This window comes from Phocoena sinus, chromosome 2 (assembly GCF_008692025.1).
Source record: "Phocoena sinus isolate mPhoSin1 chromosome 2, mPhoSin1.pri, whole genome shotgun sequence".
Lineage (NCBI taxonomy): Eukaryota > Metazoa > Chordata > Mammalia > Artiodactyla > Phocoenidae > Phocoena > Phocoena sinus.
In genome coordinates this window covers 18,775,873-18,790,796 of record NC_045764.1, presented here as the reverse complement: position 1 = coordinate 18,790,796, position 14,924 = coordinate 18,775,873, and the positions used below count along the sequence as shown (strand labels likewise).

The following is a 14,924-nucleotide window of genomic DNA, read 5'->3' as shown; positions in this document are numbered from 1 at the left end:
CATCGGCAGGCGGGCTCTCAACCACTGCACCACCAGGGAAGCCCAACATTTTTCTTCTTAAAAGGAAACATTACCTTAAATTGCTTACAGATCTAAAGTAAGGACTTCTTAAACCTACCTTTAAAACAAAGCAGTAGTCAGTGGGTGCTTTGTATTTCATTTTACACTGAATCCCATAGTAAATGTTGACATTTTCAAACTGTATAAAACATGCCAGATCTCGAGATGTCTGAAAGAGAAGGAAAAAACAACCTCAACCTAGCTGACAAGTAATATTTTTCTAAGGTCGTTCTTCATGGCACAACGAGGCATTACATTGTAGTAGGAAAATACAGAATTTCAGGTAATTTATATAAGCATCTACCACGTATAGCTTTCTAAAAGCCAAGCCTACATTTTCAGAAGGAAAGAGCACATCCAGGCAAAACAGCATGCCACAGACCAAAAGTGGAGCAAAAGATTATACTGCTGTTCTAGCACCTACGCGTGGACTCCCAGAGATGACTGGAATCATTACCGATGGGGTTCAGACAAGGTGACAGAGCACCTCGTCAAATATTTCATTTTGTCTTTTGCCATTCTAAGTCATTGATGGATTTCATGACTGAGCATTTAGAAGAAAGTCCCCCTCAAGATGAACAATGAGAGGTAAATTTGATGCTCAGAAAATTCGCACACACTTCATACACTTCTTCCTGAGGAGAAAAGATTCCTTTCATGCCTTCTCTTTAGGGCTGGTGGTGTTGCTGTGGAAACAACCCTCTCCTCCATATATAATATGCATTGAGAAGACATCAACCTCTAATCTACATATTTGGTTACACTTCAATTACAAATTTGTTCTGTTACTTTTTCCCCCTCACGTTCTATAATTCTTTACTGAGTTAATGAATAAAAAAATAAAGGGCAGAATTGCTACATCTCAATGCACAATTATTCCTTTATATATGGTAGTATACTTTTTTCTTGTAAGATATTTCCTTCTGATTTTCAAAGTTTTAGTTTTTTTATTAGAAAAATAAAACATATTCATCATAACTTTAAAAATAAGTTATTTTATATATAGTAAAACAAAAATTTTCCTTCATCACTCTTTTTTTTCTAATTTCATTCTCTTCTCCAGAGAAGACATTCTTCCAAATGTTTCTGGGGATACATTTATATACCTATGTATGTGCAGACATACCCACATACATATATACAATTATTAAAATATAAATGAGATTTTACTCTCAATATTTTTCCATGACTTTGTTCTTTTTCTTAACAATATATCTTGGGGTCTTTCTATGTTAGGACATATGAAAGGATATATCACATTCTTTGTATAGCTGCATAACAGTACACTGTATAGATGTAGCTATTTATTCCACCATCCTACTATAGATGACTAGTGGTTACTTCGATATTTTGCTATTACAAAATATATTGTGCATATGAGCAAGTGTTTCTGTGGGGTAGATTGCCAAACATGGAGCTGTCCTTGGAAGGGGTATTCCCTATTATATTTGCAAAATTTTTGCTAAACTGTCCCCCAAGTTGGCTGTGCTAGCTTACATTACAAGTGCCCATTTTTCTTACCCACTCCTGATGAAATTTGCATATCATCAATATTGTTAGTGTTATCAATCTCACGGGAGGAGAAATTTCACTTATTTACATTTTCCCGAATACTAATAAGATAGAGAAACTTTTAAATTATTCACTGGCTACTGATATTTCTGTTTCTGTGAATTCTCAGTAAGCATTGCTGTTTTTCTATGAGTATGTTTACCTTTTTCTTAATGAGTTGCTGAAGTCTTTTTATGGATATTCATACCAGGTTATACACGCTGCAAATGTACTCTCAGACCCTAGAGCTAGTCTTTAACTTCTTGTTTGGTATCTCTGGCCATAAGGAGTTAAACACAACTTTATATAGTCAAATCTGCCAATTTTCTTTGTTAAAATTTTGAGTTTTTAGTCTTGTTTAAGAAGGCTTCCCCACTGCCAAATTATGAGAATATTGACCATATATTTTCTCCTAATATTTTGTAATTTTGTCCAAATACATTTAATCAACGTAAGATTTAATTTGGAACATGGTATGAGGTAGGAAGCTATATTTTTTAATGGATATACAATTATTTCAATGCTATTTGTTGAGTATCACATTCTTTCCCCACTGCTATAAAATGCTCACTTGAATTTCTCTTATATTAGATGGCTCTCTGTTGATCTGTTTTCTCTTCCTGTACTGTTTTTGTCTAATGTTTTGACATTTGGGAGGAGGGGTTCTTCCATAATGTTCTTTAAAATTTTTGTTTGTGTCTGTTTTGGAACCGCATCTCTTTCTGATGAATTTTAGAATCAGTTTTTGAACTTCAAGTTAAAAGAATCCTATTGACATTTTTTTATTGGAATTGAATATATAGAAAAATTGGGGGGAGAATTAGTATCTTTTCATCTAGCAACATTGTACATTTCTGTTTATTCAGTTCGAACTCATTTCCTTTATTACGTTTTCTATTTTATGCCATATAAGATCTTGAACCTTTCTTGTTAAGTTTATTGTCAGGTATTTTGTATTTTTTTGTTCTTGCAATGCATGGAATCTTTTGCAGCATATTTAATTTGCATATTGTTTATATAAAGGAAAACAATGTCTTATTTGGTAAGTTTATTTGGTCCATTGGGACCAAACTCTTAAGTTTTTCAGTTGAGTGTCTTATATTGTCTGGCAGACAATCATGCTGACTGTGAATAAAGAGAGTTTTGCCTCTTCTTTTCCAGTAATTATACTTGTTATTCTTTTTCTTGACTTCCTGGCTAGTTCCTCCATTAGTGTTAATGGCAGCAGAGACAGAAAGGATGCCTGTCCAACTCCAATGTGAATGCTTCTAATTTTCGTCCCTAAGTGTGTTGTTTTTGATAGGCTTGTATGTCTCACTTATATGTAAATGCCGAAGACATAACACCTCTAAAATAAAACAAATAATTTGTGGGTCAACTGTTATGCCCCCCACGCTTGGGACTGGAATGAAGATAGCACAGATGGGAAAAGTATGAATTCTAAGACTGAAACGAAATAGGAGTGGTAGCTGCTCTGGACCAAGAATTTCCCATAATGCTCTCCTGCATTCCACAGAGATGACAGTCTTCTAACTAGTGGGAATAGCCCTGGATAGTCACTATGACTTCACCTGCAAGGGATGTGGGCCAAGCCTTATTAGAAGCAGCTTGCAATTTGAAAATATGCCGTTGGGAGGTGCCCTGGATTTGGCGGTGAAGGCAAGACGATTTGGCTTACTCCAGATATAGAAAGAGAGACAGACTACAACTTTGCAAAGGTGAGCAAAGGATGGAAATGGCCATCATCTAAGAAAGGTCTTAGAAAAAGTTAAGAGTTAGAATGAGAGTTAAAATTACATTTCAAAGAAGACAAATTTACTATGTGCTTGTAGATTTGAGGCAATAATCCTAAATTACCAAGTAGAAGTGAAATGATATCTAAGATACTCTGCTAAATTAGGCAGGGAAATGCATATAATATAATTCAGAGAACAATTTAAATATTCAAGTTATAAAAGCTAAAATCTAAATTAAACTCTATCAAGACTTCTAATACCACTATGATTCCAGATAAAAGAAGTTTTACTGTAATGACTACAGAACAATAGAGTAAAAAGGGGGGAAAGAAGTCCTCAAAGATCGATATGTGGAGAAACAAATTAATTTCTAAAAAAGCGCTTCAGTCATAATTTCTGAAACCTGACTTTAAAGTAGATAAAACTCTTCACCTTCAAGAGAGAGCAGTGGAAAGATTCAGGATTTCTGTAATTCTGTCCTAATAGGATATGTATCTGTATAAACATTGTAGTAACATGAATCTCACAGCAAAGTAGAATGTATTTAAATTACCACCTGAGGATTTCTTTACTTTCACTTTCATGAAATGCCTTTTTGCAAAAGCATATCTTTTTTTTCTGACCTTAGTCTTTCCTTTGGGGACATAATAAATTCCAGAAGCTCGTAAAAGAAAATAGCGCCTTTTCCAGGATTTCTTCCCATCTTCTTTCAAATAAAGAGCTCCCTCTAGTTCTGGCACAATGATGGATGTTCCACAAAAACTCTCCTGAAATTGAGATTCCAACGATACAAAACCCATGAAAGATAAAACACATATTTTGTTCACATTTAAACAAACTGTGGCCAACTAGCCTTCAAGCTAAAAATCGTTTTGTCTACAGCTTTGATTGAATGCATATATTGACACTGCATACCATTTGCCAAAAGACAGGAAGAACATGGTGGTTGAGTCTCAGCTCCTGAGTTAGACTTCCAGGCTTCTTGACCACTTAGCTCTGTGACCCTGAGCAAGTGACTCAACCTCGGTGCCTTTACTTGCAAAATCAGAGTAACGATAGCCCCAGCTTCATAAGGAAGGTTGTGAGTACAATCTTGGTATATTATAAAAGAAAGCATTACCTAAAGTCTATTTCTGTTACTGTAAGTTGATAAATAGAAAACTTATTCCTGTGCCTGTAAGTGAAAAAATTACTGTTTCACTGCTAGTAAATGGAAAAATTAAAATATACAATTCTATACATAAAAATTTTGTACAGTAATATTTTATTTTTGGCATAATTTTCTTTTCTTTTACATTGAGATACAATTGATATAGAATATGTATTAGTTTTCAGTATACAACCTAATGATCTGATGTATGTATATATTGCAAAATGATCACCATCTTAAGTGTAGTTAACATCTATCACCTCACGCAGTTACACATCCTTTTTTTCTTATGATGAGAACTTTTAAGATCTACTCTTTTAGCAACTTTCAAATATACAATACAGTATTGTTAGCTATAGTCACCATGCCGTACATTACATCCCAGGACTTATTTATTTCATAACTGGAAGTTTGTACCTCTTGACCCCCTTTAGCCATTTCATGCATCCCTACCCCCGCCTCTGGCAACCACAAATCTCTTCTGTGTATCTATGATTTCAGGTTTTTTGTTTTTTGATGCCACACATAGATGAGACATACAGCTATTTGTCTTTCTCTGTCTGACTTATTTCACTTAGCACTCAAGTTCCATCCATGTTGTCAAAAATGGCAAGATTTCCTTTTCAGGGGATAGTTTCTTATCAAAGAAGAAAGAAGACAATTATTAATACTGTAGTATCAGAAAAGGATAGTGACAAAGTACATTTTCTAGGTGCAGATGTTTAAAACTCAAAACATGCATAGAATTATATAATTCTTAATACATTTCTTTTAAAAGCAGTACAAGAAAATTACATATTATTCTATCTTTCAGTTCAAACACTCAAACTTATTTTTGGCTTTGGTTTTTTATAACTCTCAACTTCCTTTCATTCAGTCTCATAAAAGCAGAATAAACTTAATTTTGCATCCTTCAAGTAAATGTATGTGTAGTGGATCTGGGTGACATCTTTGTTCATATCTTTCCCAGTTTCCCCCAGTTTAGCTGGTATTAGTTGCCTTGTCAATAATCTCTCTTTTTTTTTTTTTTGGTCCGCATAAATTTCCTTTAATAATTCCTCCATTTCCAGTAGGATTTCATTTTGAGGTTTAACGTATCAAGCCAGTATAATGTTTTACAGTTTTAGTAATTCTGGATTCCGAGTCCTTTAAGATGAAAATAGAAGTGCAAAGTTTACTTAAGAAATTTCATTTTCTTCGTTTGTAACATCTAAGCCTTCATCCTCTTCATCATCATCTTCTGCTTGTTGATCCTTTCTTAGTCGACAGGTGGATACCTGTCCTGTTCCAGATGCACACTTAGCTGACACTGATCTCTGCAGACGTGACTTTGAATTTGCTCTTATGATATCTAAACGGGATGAACAATCTGGTGGATACAGAGAATTTCAGAAAACCTCTAAATCTTCTTCACCAATCTTTTGTGTATTTTGGTAGGTAGTAGTGGAGACGTCTAAAGCTTTGCCGTGAAATAACATTTCGATAGTGATAAATTCTGAAAATATAGTCTTTATATTCTTTGTTTTCTGCTTTTCAAAATTGTCAGTAGTTTCCTCCAGATGACGAGTTGTTCTAGTAGCATACATTGTAGCTCTTTGTAATTCAGCTTCTTTTTAAATAATTAATTAATTAATTAATTAATGTTTGGTTGCACTGGGTCTTCACTGCTGTGCGCGGGGTTTCTCTAGTTGCGGCAAGGGGGCTACTCTCTGTTGCGATGTGCGGGCTTCTCGTCACAGTGGCTTCTCTTGTTGCGGAGCACAGGCTCTAGGCGTGCGGGCTTCAGTAGTTGTGGCACACGGGCTTCAGTAGTTGTGGCACACGGGCTCAGTAGTTGTGGCTTGCGGGCTCAGCAGTTGTGGCTCGTGGGCTCTAGAGCGCAGGTTCAGTAGTTGTGGTGCACGGGCTTCGCTGCTCTGCAGCATGTGGGACCTTCCCGGACCAGGGCTTGAACCCGTGTCCCCTGCAGTGGCAGGTGGATTCTTAACCACTGTGCCACCAGGGAAGTCCCTGTAATTCAGTTTCTGCCTGTGAAATAACATGTCGATCAGATGGGCTTCTCTGATGTGTTCTTTCTGAGTTAACTGTTTAGCTCCTCAATTCTTTGCTGTTAATGTTGCTTTGAGGTCATCTCGTTTCATTTTTACAGTTGGTTCCGTAACCGAAAGTGGGGTCCAGCTGCTTGCTGCTCAAAAGTCATTATAAAGAGGCCAGTCTGGTGGAAAGGAAACTTTGCTGTATTTTGAATGCCAGCAACTGGTGGGGAGGGCAGACGCCTATCCAAAGGCCGACTCCCCTCACTGACAGTCAGAGGGCAAGAGCTTTTATAGGTGGAGGGAGGGGGCTACATGCAGAAGCAGCACAGTCAGCTCTGACCATCATCTTGGCATTGATCATCAGTGGTCTGATCAGCATCATCTTGATTGTTTTAGGTACAGTTAATCTTAGGTTCCAGGGTCTGTTTGTTTCCATTTCTTTGAGGCCGATTCTTGGAATTATGGCAGCTTATGTCATGGCTACAGTCTGGTCATCATGTAGTTAACTTCTTCCACCTGGTGGGGTTTTCAGTACCTGTAAGACAGCTCACAGGATATGGCGCAGAATGTGATCTATGGCCCTTGAGGAGGAACCAAAGGTCCTTGACTTTGCTTAATGACTCAACTATTATTATTTGGTCTCCTTTGACTGTTTTCCTTTGTTTCTGCATTTTCTCACTTCTCGGATTAAGCTTATTCTTTGGCTAATGTTTTTCCACAGACAAAAGGCAGGCTGAGGACATAGGGGGCACAGACCACAGGGTCCTGCTCCCTTCCACTTCCAGAAGCTTGCAAAGGTTCGACTACTTCGGCTTCAAGTCTTTCAGCCTCTGCTTGTCGATAATCCTGAAGTCTGGCAAACTCATCAGCCAAGTTTTTCAGGCCCTGCTTTAAATTTGGGGTCTCCATAGAGGCTCACGCGTTGATTTCATTCCCCAGGAGATCTGCTCTGTCTCCGCACATAAGCAGCAGCGATCTGGCACAAAACGCTTCTCGTCCCGGTTTTCCAAGCTGTGCCTCCACATCTGGCCTCGCGAGTGGTGGGAGACCCCGGGCTGGGGCCCGACCACAGGGGCTCCGAGGCGCCCAGGTATGCGCGGGGGATGCGAGAGCCCTTCAATGATCTCTTAAATTCAAGCAGATTTGGGGTCCAAGTTCGAAAGCAGGATAATGCTGATTTTTCACAGCATAACATGCTTTGTATTTTCTTTCCCATCCGGCTTTTAAAAACTGAAGTCTTCCAACAAGACCTATTCAGGCAATTGTATAAACCAAGGCATAAGCAGTCCTTGATTTACAGACAGCTGCTGATGCAATAAGCACTGATTAATGGCCAAGGGCTGTGTCAGGAAACTGCTCACTCCCCTTCCATGTCTGTCTGTGTCCATCACTGCTGGGGATGCTCAGAACCTGAATCTCCCTGCTGCTGGGGATGCCTGGTGCTTTATCTCCCTCAACTCAACCTGGAGACTCTTTGATAAATGCAGAAAGAATGTCCCCACTCCCACCGTTGGCCTCCCTGGGAAATACCCACTGTGTTCTTGGTCCCAGGAGCCAAAACTTATAGCACGTCTCCAGGACCTTGGGAATGCGTGGCAGCAAGGTTGTAGGGCCTGCTCCATCGGGAACAGGGCTGGGAGCGCCGGCAGGGCTAGAACCCTGTGCAGGGGTCTGGGCAGGCCTTGGTACCTGGGAGAGGGTGCCCTTTAGCATCCGTGAATTGGCTCCAGATGGGAATGTGGGCCAAGGTGTCAACAGGTCTTCTGAGTTTTCAAGAGAAGCCCCAAATCTCTTAACTCAAGAAAAGGTCAACATGTTGTCGGGGACAACAAAAATCTGTCTGGGGCTCCTATGCCCATTTGTGATCTGGCGTGCATCTGCATTAGGGTCGGGGAACAGAGCCTCGATTTTGAGCAAAGTTGCTATGTGAAAACTCATTAGAAGTTTCAGAAAATCAACCGTCAAATGAACTTCTGGAACACAGCCCTGTAAGTGATAATCCAGACATGTGTACCGTACTTTACATGCTATGCTTCCACTGCCTCCCTAAGTCTTTGTAATAATTCAATACAATACAGGAAACCAAGGTTCTTGGACTTGCCCAATAACACATGACCTCCAACAGGCAGAGGCAAGCTCGGATCAGATCTCTTAACTGCAATCTCACACTTTCTACCACCCCTGGCTGCTGGAAGGGCACCTTAGAATTCACTGCAAAGAAGTCACGCCTGACTGTGGAGCACATAAACAATGAAATATATGGTCAGAGATGAGTTTTATGTGGATTCAAGTCTTTTAGTCAAGAATTATGAATCCAACTTCATGAAGAGTAAAATATATTGTCGAAAGCAAAACTTTTTAACAACTGACTCCAAGAACCAGTTTAATTGTCTAAATAGCTATAATTTAGTAATGATTTGATTTTAAAACCCCAAGTTAAAATTTCAGTGTGTCTCAGAATCGCCCATTGTTCTGAGAAGCAAATCATTTAAAAATACAGTTAACTCTCTTTTATTCTACTCTACAAAATTAAACATACCTCAAGCAAGGACTCCTTGTTCTTCACATTCATTTTCTCATTTGTTTCCTTGCTTTCTTTTTTTCCTCTGTTATCCAAGTAAAAATTCTAAATAAAATAGTAAAAGGTCAGATCAGTAAGTGTTCATTACCATGGTAGCCACTGCACGGAACTCGCGGTCTTGCTGGAGAGAGGAGACATACCTGGAGGAAGTAAACTGTCAACCACAGTGTATGGTCTCTGTCAATCAAGTACTTATGGAGGGACTTGCTAAGTGCTGACCACTGCTCCACTGGCCAGAAGTAACACCTTCCCTTCCTCCCAGAGTGCACATTCAATGAAGAAGCAAGCAAAGAGAGAGACCACTAGCAAAGGATACAATGTCATTTAATTGTTAAATTCCATGGTCTAGAACATGAGTCAAATGCTGGAAGCTGGGAGACCCCAGTGCCCTTGGAAGAGCCCAGAACCAGAGGATGGTAGAGCCCGTGTCCCATGTCCCAGGCCTTTGATCACCATGTAGGATCCCAAGGCCTTGAGGACTAGAGATTCTGGCTTCCCCAGAGAAGCACGAAATCTGGATTTTTATAAGCACTGGCAACTAATTTTAATTTTTAAAAACCACGTGGGTCAATCACAACATAAAGTTTGCTACTTGGCAACTTCTAAGGACAGAGAGAAGCAGAAAGGGCATTTCTGGAAAGAGAATCAGCTTAGCAAAAGAAAGACCAGTTTAGAAGCACTCACGATTTTGGGGGAGTACCTATTACATGCCAGATCCTCAGCCAGGCGCTTTGCAAACATCACCCCCAATTCTAACAGCAAGGCTGTGAGGTAAGTGACAGTGCCCCCATTTTACAGGTTAGGAAACCGAGGCTCAGCAAGGTTAAATAGCTAGGGCACTGCACCCTGAATGAATACCAGGGGCTGAGTGTGTATGATGTGTGTGCCCTTACCACCACACCACACTACCCCTGAAATTGAAGGTCAGTGAAGTTCAAGGGCAGAGAGACTAAACCTCCTCTAATTCCAGCAGCTCCCGACTCAGGGAAGCAGGACCCTCGCCCTCTCCCGTGATTACCTCTTTGGAACATCTGTTTGTGGATTGTGTCAGGCGTGACCACTGCCACAGTCAAAGTATTTAGCACTTTTATGTGGAAATGTAGAGTTTGTAAGATAGTGCCTGAAAAAACTGTATTAAAACTAGAACATATACTCATGGTGCATAGTGACTAAATTAAGGACCCTCCTGAGTCTAAACACAAATGTTTATTGACACGATAGGAGTGTTTCTCCAAGTGTGATCCCCAGACCACCTTGATGCTCCATAAAATGCATGTTCCTGGGCTCCCAAACCACGGAACTGGAATCTCAGGGGGCCTGGGAATCTACACATCCAACACGCTTCCTGGATGATTTTTTTCTTACACTGAAGTTTGAGAACAGAGTGTATTGGACAGAGAGGAAGCAAACCGCAGGCAAATAAAATTTGCAGAATTAGGAGATCTCCTAGAAATAGAATGCATAACAATGGCAACTTGCTAACTTAAACAGAGGAAATAAATCAAGTACAACTCCTTCCATAATTCTTATTGAATTATCTTTTAATATGTTTTTAAAGAAACTTTTATGTGTTATTTGAAAGGACAGCATAGTGAGAATTAGTGTGATTACTCTATAGGGTTTGGAAACGATTCTAATTTTACGTGTTTGGCTTGAGGACGGTGACTAATGTACTATGTAACGTATGCCACCTGCCAGAACTCTACACTGAGGCCTTACAGGTATGCTTGCCGTTTCATCCTCACAGGAACTCCACAGTGTAGGTGCGATTGCTGCTTCACAGATAAGGAAACAGAAGGATTAAGTGATTTGCCCGAGGACAATTAGTGCCAGAGCTTTGAGTTTTTCATGACTTTTCTGGGCATTAAAATGCTCTAAACACCATAGGAGAGAACCCAGTACGACAGCGTGGATGGGCTTCATACCACTGAACTGCACACTTAAAAGTGGTTAAAATGGTAAATTCTATGTGTATTTTGCCAAAAACAAACAAACAAAAAGTGATGACCTAGTTGAGAGTGAATGTAGAGTGTGCTCCTAGGAAGCACACTTGCTTTAGGGCCCTGGAAAAAGTGTGAGCCTGTATGAGTTGAAAGAATGGACAGAGACTGTGAGGGAGACTCCAGGGCATGTGTGTTTCATCATCATCTGGGAAAAGGAGGGCACGTGTCGCCCTCTGCAGGACAGATAAGGGAAGAGCCTTTCTAAACATGAAGGGTCTCATTTTATGAAGTTATCGTGAAGGGTCAGGACGTAGCCGTGTCTTCTCTGAGACCCCCCTCACTTTTTCGGCTTCTGAATACCTTTTTTTCCCCTTCCAAGTGATAGTGCTATATTGTGTTTTTGTTTTAATGATAAATGCAAAAAGCACAAAAAATCCAAGCTGGAGATCACGCAGGGCAGTCCTTAGAAAGAATGGATTGCTCTTGGGTAAGAATTTGGAGTGCTCTGTAGCAAGCAGCAGAATTCAAAAGTAAATTATCTGTTGGGGACAATCTGAGCGGAACAATAAGGGAACTTTAAAATGGGAAATGAGACTTTCAGTGACAGCCTGCCTCTTTTTCTCACAGCTTCTGAAAATGCAAGATTTGAGAGCAGCAGGATAGGACAGAAACAGCAAATATGTTACATTTTTAATATCGCCTTTCTGGAATAAAGAGTACATCAAACAAACACTTATCAATCCACGAGTAAATATTTGTGAGTACCCTTTGCATGTAAAATATCACTGTTCTTAAGAATCTTTCTATCACACTGAAAAGATAAATATAAGTAGATGGCTATATATCTGTAGATGGGGGAACCATCTAAGACACTGCATAAATGCAAAATGAGCTAAGTTCTATAGGTTTTCAGAGAGGAAGAACTCACTGTGAACCGAGACGATTAAGACTTACAGAGGAGGTCAAAGTTGGAACTTTGCCTTGAAAGATGTTCATCTTCAGGTAGGGAAAAAGGAATAAAGAGAGTGTGCAGGGCAGGAGGAAAAGCATGTAAAAAGGCCCAGAGTTAGATAAATATTGGGGCTCTTTGAAGCAGCCTAAATGTCCACCGACAGATGAATGGATAAAGATGTGATATATATTTATACAATGGAATACTACTCAGCCATCAAAAGAATGAAATAATGCCATTTGCAACAACATGGATGGACCTAGAGATTATCATACTAAGTGAAGTAAGTCAGACAGAGAAAGGCAAATATCATATGGTATCACTTATTTGTGGAATCTAAAGAAAAGGACACAAATGAACTTATTTACAAAACAGAAATAGACTCACAGACATAGAAAACAAACTTATGGTTACTAAAGGGGATAGGGGTGCTGAACGGGACAGATAAAGTAGTAGTCTGGGATTAACATCCACACAGAACTATATATAAAATAGGTAAACAACAAGGACCTACTGTATAGCACAGGGAACTCTACTCAATATCTTATAATAACCTATAATGGAAAATAATCTGAAAAAGAATATATGTACATATGTATGTATTACTGAATCACTTTGCTGTACACTTGAAACTAACACAACACTATAAATGAACTATACTTCAATTTAAAAAAAATATTGGGTGCCTTTGGACAAGCAGCCTGGCTAGAGCTGGGGTACACCTGATGAAGACCTGACCATCACTCCCCATTCTTCTCTTCCGCCCTGTGTCAGAATTCACCGATGCCCATCATCTAGTGATGACTGTGCAGTGCCTCCCCCGAGAATGGCCGGAGCTCATTTCCTTGCCCCCCTATGTTGGGTCTGGCCACGTGACTGGCTTTGGCCAACAGAACGTGGGTGGAAGGGACAGTGCCTCCATCTGAGCAGAGGACCTGAGAGGTGGTGTTGTGTGTTTCCACTCATTCTCCGGCACGCTCGCCTTTCACCAGGAGAGTGTGTCAAGGTGGCTGCTGGTCCGAGGACGACAAGAGGCCCGTGGAACTCCCTGGATCTGACGCACATTCTGGAGCCGTGGACAGAGGACCCGATGACCTGCAGGCCCCAGACAGAGGAAACACCTGCTACTCTAAGCCACTGGGATTCTGAGGTTGTGTTCATGTCTCCAACCCTGACTGATACACATGCCCACACTGGTTGCTCAGGGGCTCTGGGGCACTGAAGTCAAGAGCAGACTTTCTTTTAAAATAGGAGCCTCTCCTGGAGGCCGTAAATGTGACGCCCGTATGATTTTCCTTCCAGCTGGGCCTGGTCCCGGATGGTCAGAGATGAACCTTGGCAGGACAGGGAGGTTGGAAAAGAGGAGGGACGCCATGAGGTCATTTTCCCCCACAGTGGCTGGTACCCTTCTACACCCGAGGGGAAGTGTGACATTGTGGTTCTCTCTGCTCCTCACTCGTGCAACCAACTAAACCATCACCACCACCAAATTTTGGTTAAGAAACAACAAACGGAATGAAAATTGCCTGAAATATCAATAGTGATGATTGTTGGAATGTGTGGATGATTTAACTTTCCCTTCTTCTACTTTTCAGTTTTTTTTCCAATAAACTGATATTAATTTTGAAGTCAGAAACATAAAGGATGTTACTAAAAGAAATGAACAGCAGTACAGCAAGCAGGCGACCTTACGTTAATATGTTTTCCCAATACCTTCTCTGAAAAAGAGATTCTTCGGGCTCCTAGCAAGAAGAACAGCTAATGTTAACACCAGGGTTTGTCTCCCTCTCCAGACACAGACCTCAGGCCTCACGCATCTCTTTTGGTTTCGGGCCCTCACTGGTCTTTGCACAGTGGCAGCTGTATGTCAACGCAGCTGGGAAAACAAAACTCTTTGGGTTATGGCTGAGTTTCATTTGTTCATCTGAACATCTGGCACTCTTTTAGGATGAGCAGACCACCCTGTGATTACAGTCAACTGGGAAGAGGAACTTTCCTAACGCCAACCAGACTGAGAAACTAGGGGAAACTCAGCTGCTTTGTCAACAAAGTTGCTTTAATTAGGACAGTAAGGTTCTACTGCCCCAACCTACTTTACCCCAAAGAGGTGGGACCACGTGGGCAAAAGGGTCCCTGTCCTGACCCCATGCTTTAGAGGGTCCCTACTCTGCCCCTAACCTCAGGTATTTCTATTCCCCTACACTGTGAACCTAAAACTGCTCTTAAAAATAGTCTATTATCTGGACTTCCCTCATGGCACAGTGCTTAAGAATCCGCCTGCCAATGCAGGGGACACGGGTTCAAGCCCTGGTCCAGGAAGATCCCACATGCCGTGGAGCAACTAAGCCCGTGCACCACAACTACTGAGCCCGCGTGCCACAACTGAGTGCGTGTGAGTCTGTGTGCCACAACTGCTGAGGCCCACGCGCCTAGAGCCCGTGCTCTGCAATGAGAGAAGGCACTGCAATGAGAGGCCCGTGCACGCAACGAGGAGTGGCCCTCGCTTGTCACAACTGGAGAAAGCCCTCACGTGGCAACGAAGACGCAACACAGCCAAAAATAAATGAATAAAATAAATAATTTTTAAAAAAAGGTTTAAAAAATTTTAAAAAATAAAAATGAAGTGATCTGCTATTACCTAAGTACAGACCAGTCATCCTGGGGAAATTCCTTCCTAATTAAGCATCTTTTGGTCCACAAATTTGCAGGATCTGGTTTCTCTCCATCACCTTATTACAGATAACTTTTGTTAAATTAATTAGACAAGGAGGCCACTGGACTGCGGGGACTCCAATGCCAGGCAGCCTACGTAAGCAAACCAAAATCTGAGCCTCGAGGTTACAAAAAACCGAAACCTAAGGGCATCCGATCACAAACAGTTACCTAGGCTACAATCAAATAATTTCCTTTCTTGG

General features: G+C 40.7%; 1 protein-coding gene across 3 annotated transcripts in view; it reads right to left on the bottom strand.

Moving 5' to 3' along the window:
• Positions 1–14,924, bottom strand: part of APBB1IP (amyloid beta precursor protein binding family B member 1 interacting protein) — a 102,418-nt gene that overhangs the window by 21,220 nt on the left and 66,274 nt on the right. For all 3 annotated transcript variants that reach the window (XM_032624101.1, XM_032624100.1, XM_032624099.1), the window contains 3 exons: positions 9,073–9,159; positions 3,971–4,114; positions 119–229 (listed from right to left, as the gene is read on the bottom strand). In XM_032624101.1, coding sequence (XP_032479992.1) covers positions 119–229; positions 3,971–4,114; positions 9,073–9,159 — 342 coding nt within the window. The remainder of the gene's footprint in view (positions 1–118; positions 230–3,970; positions 4,115–9,072; positions 9,160–14,924) is intronic.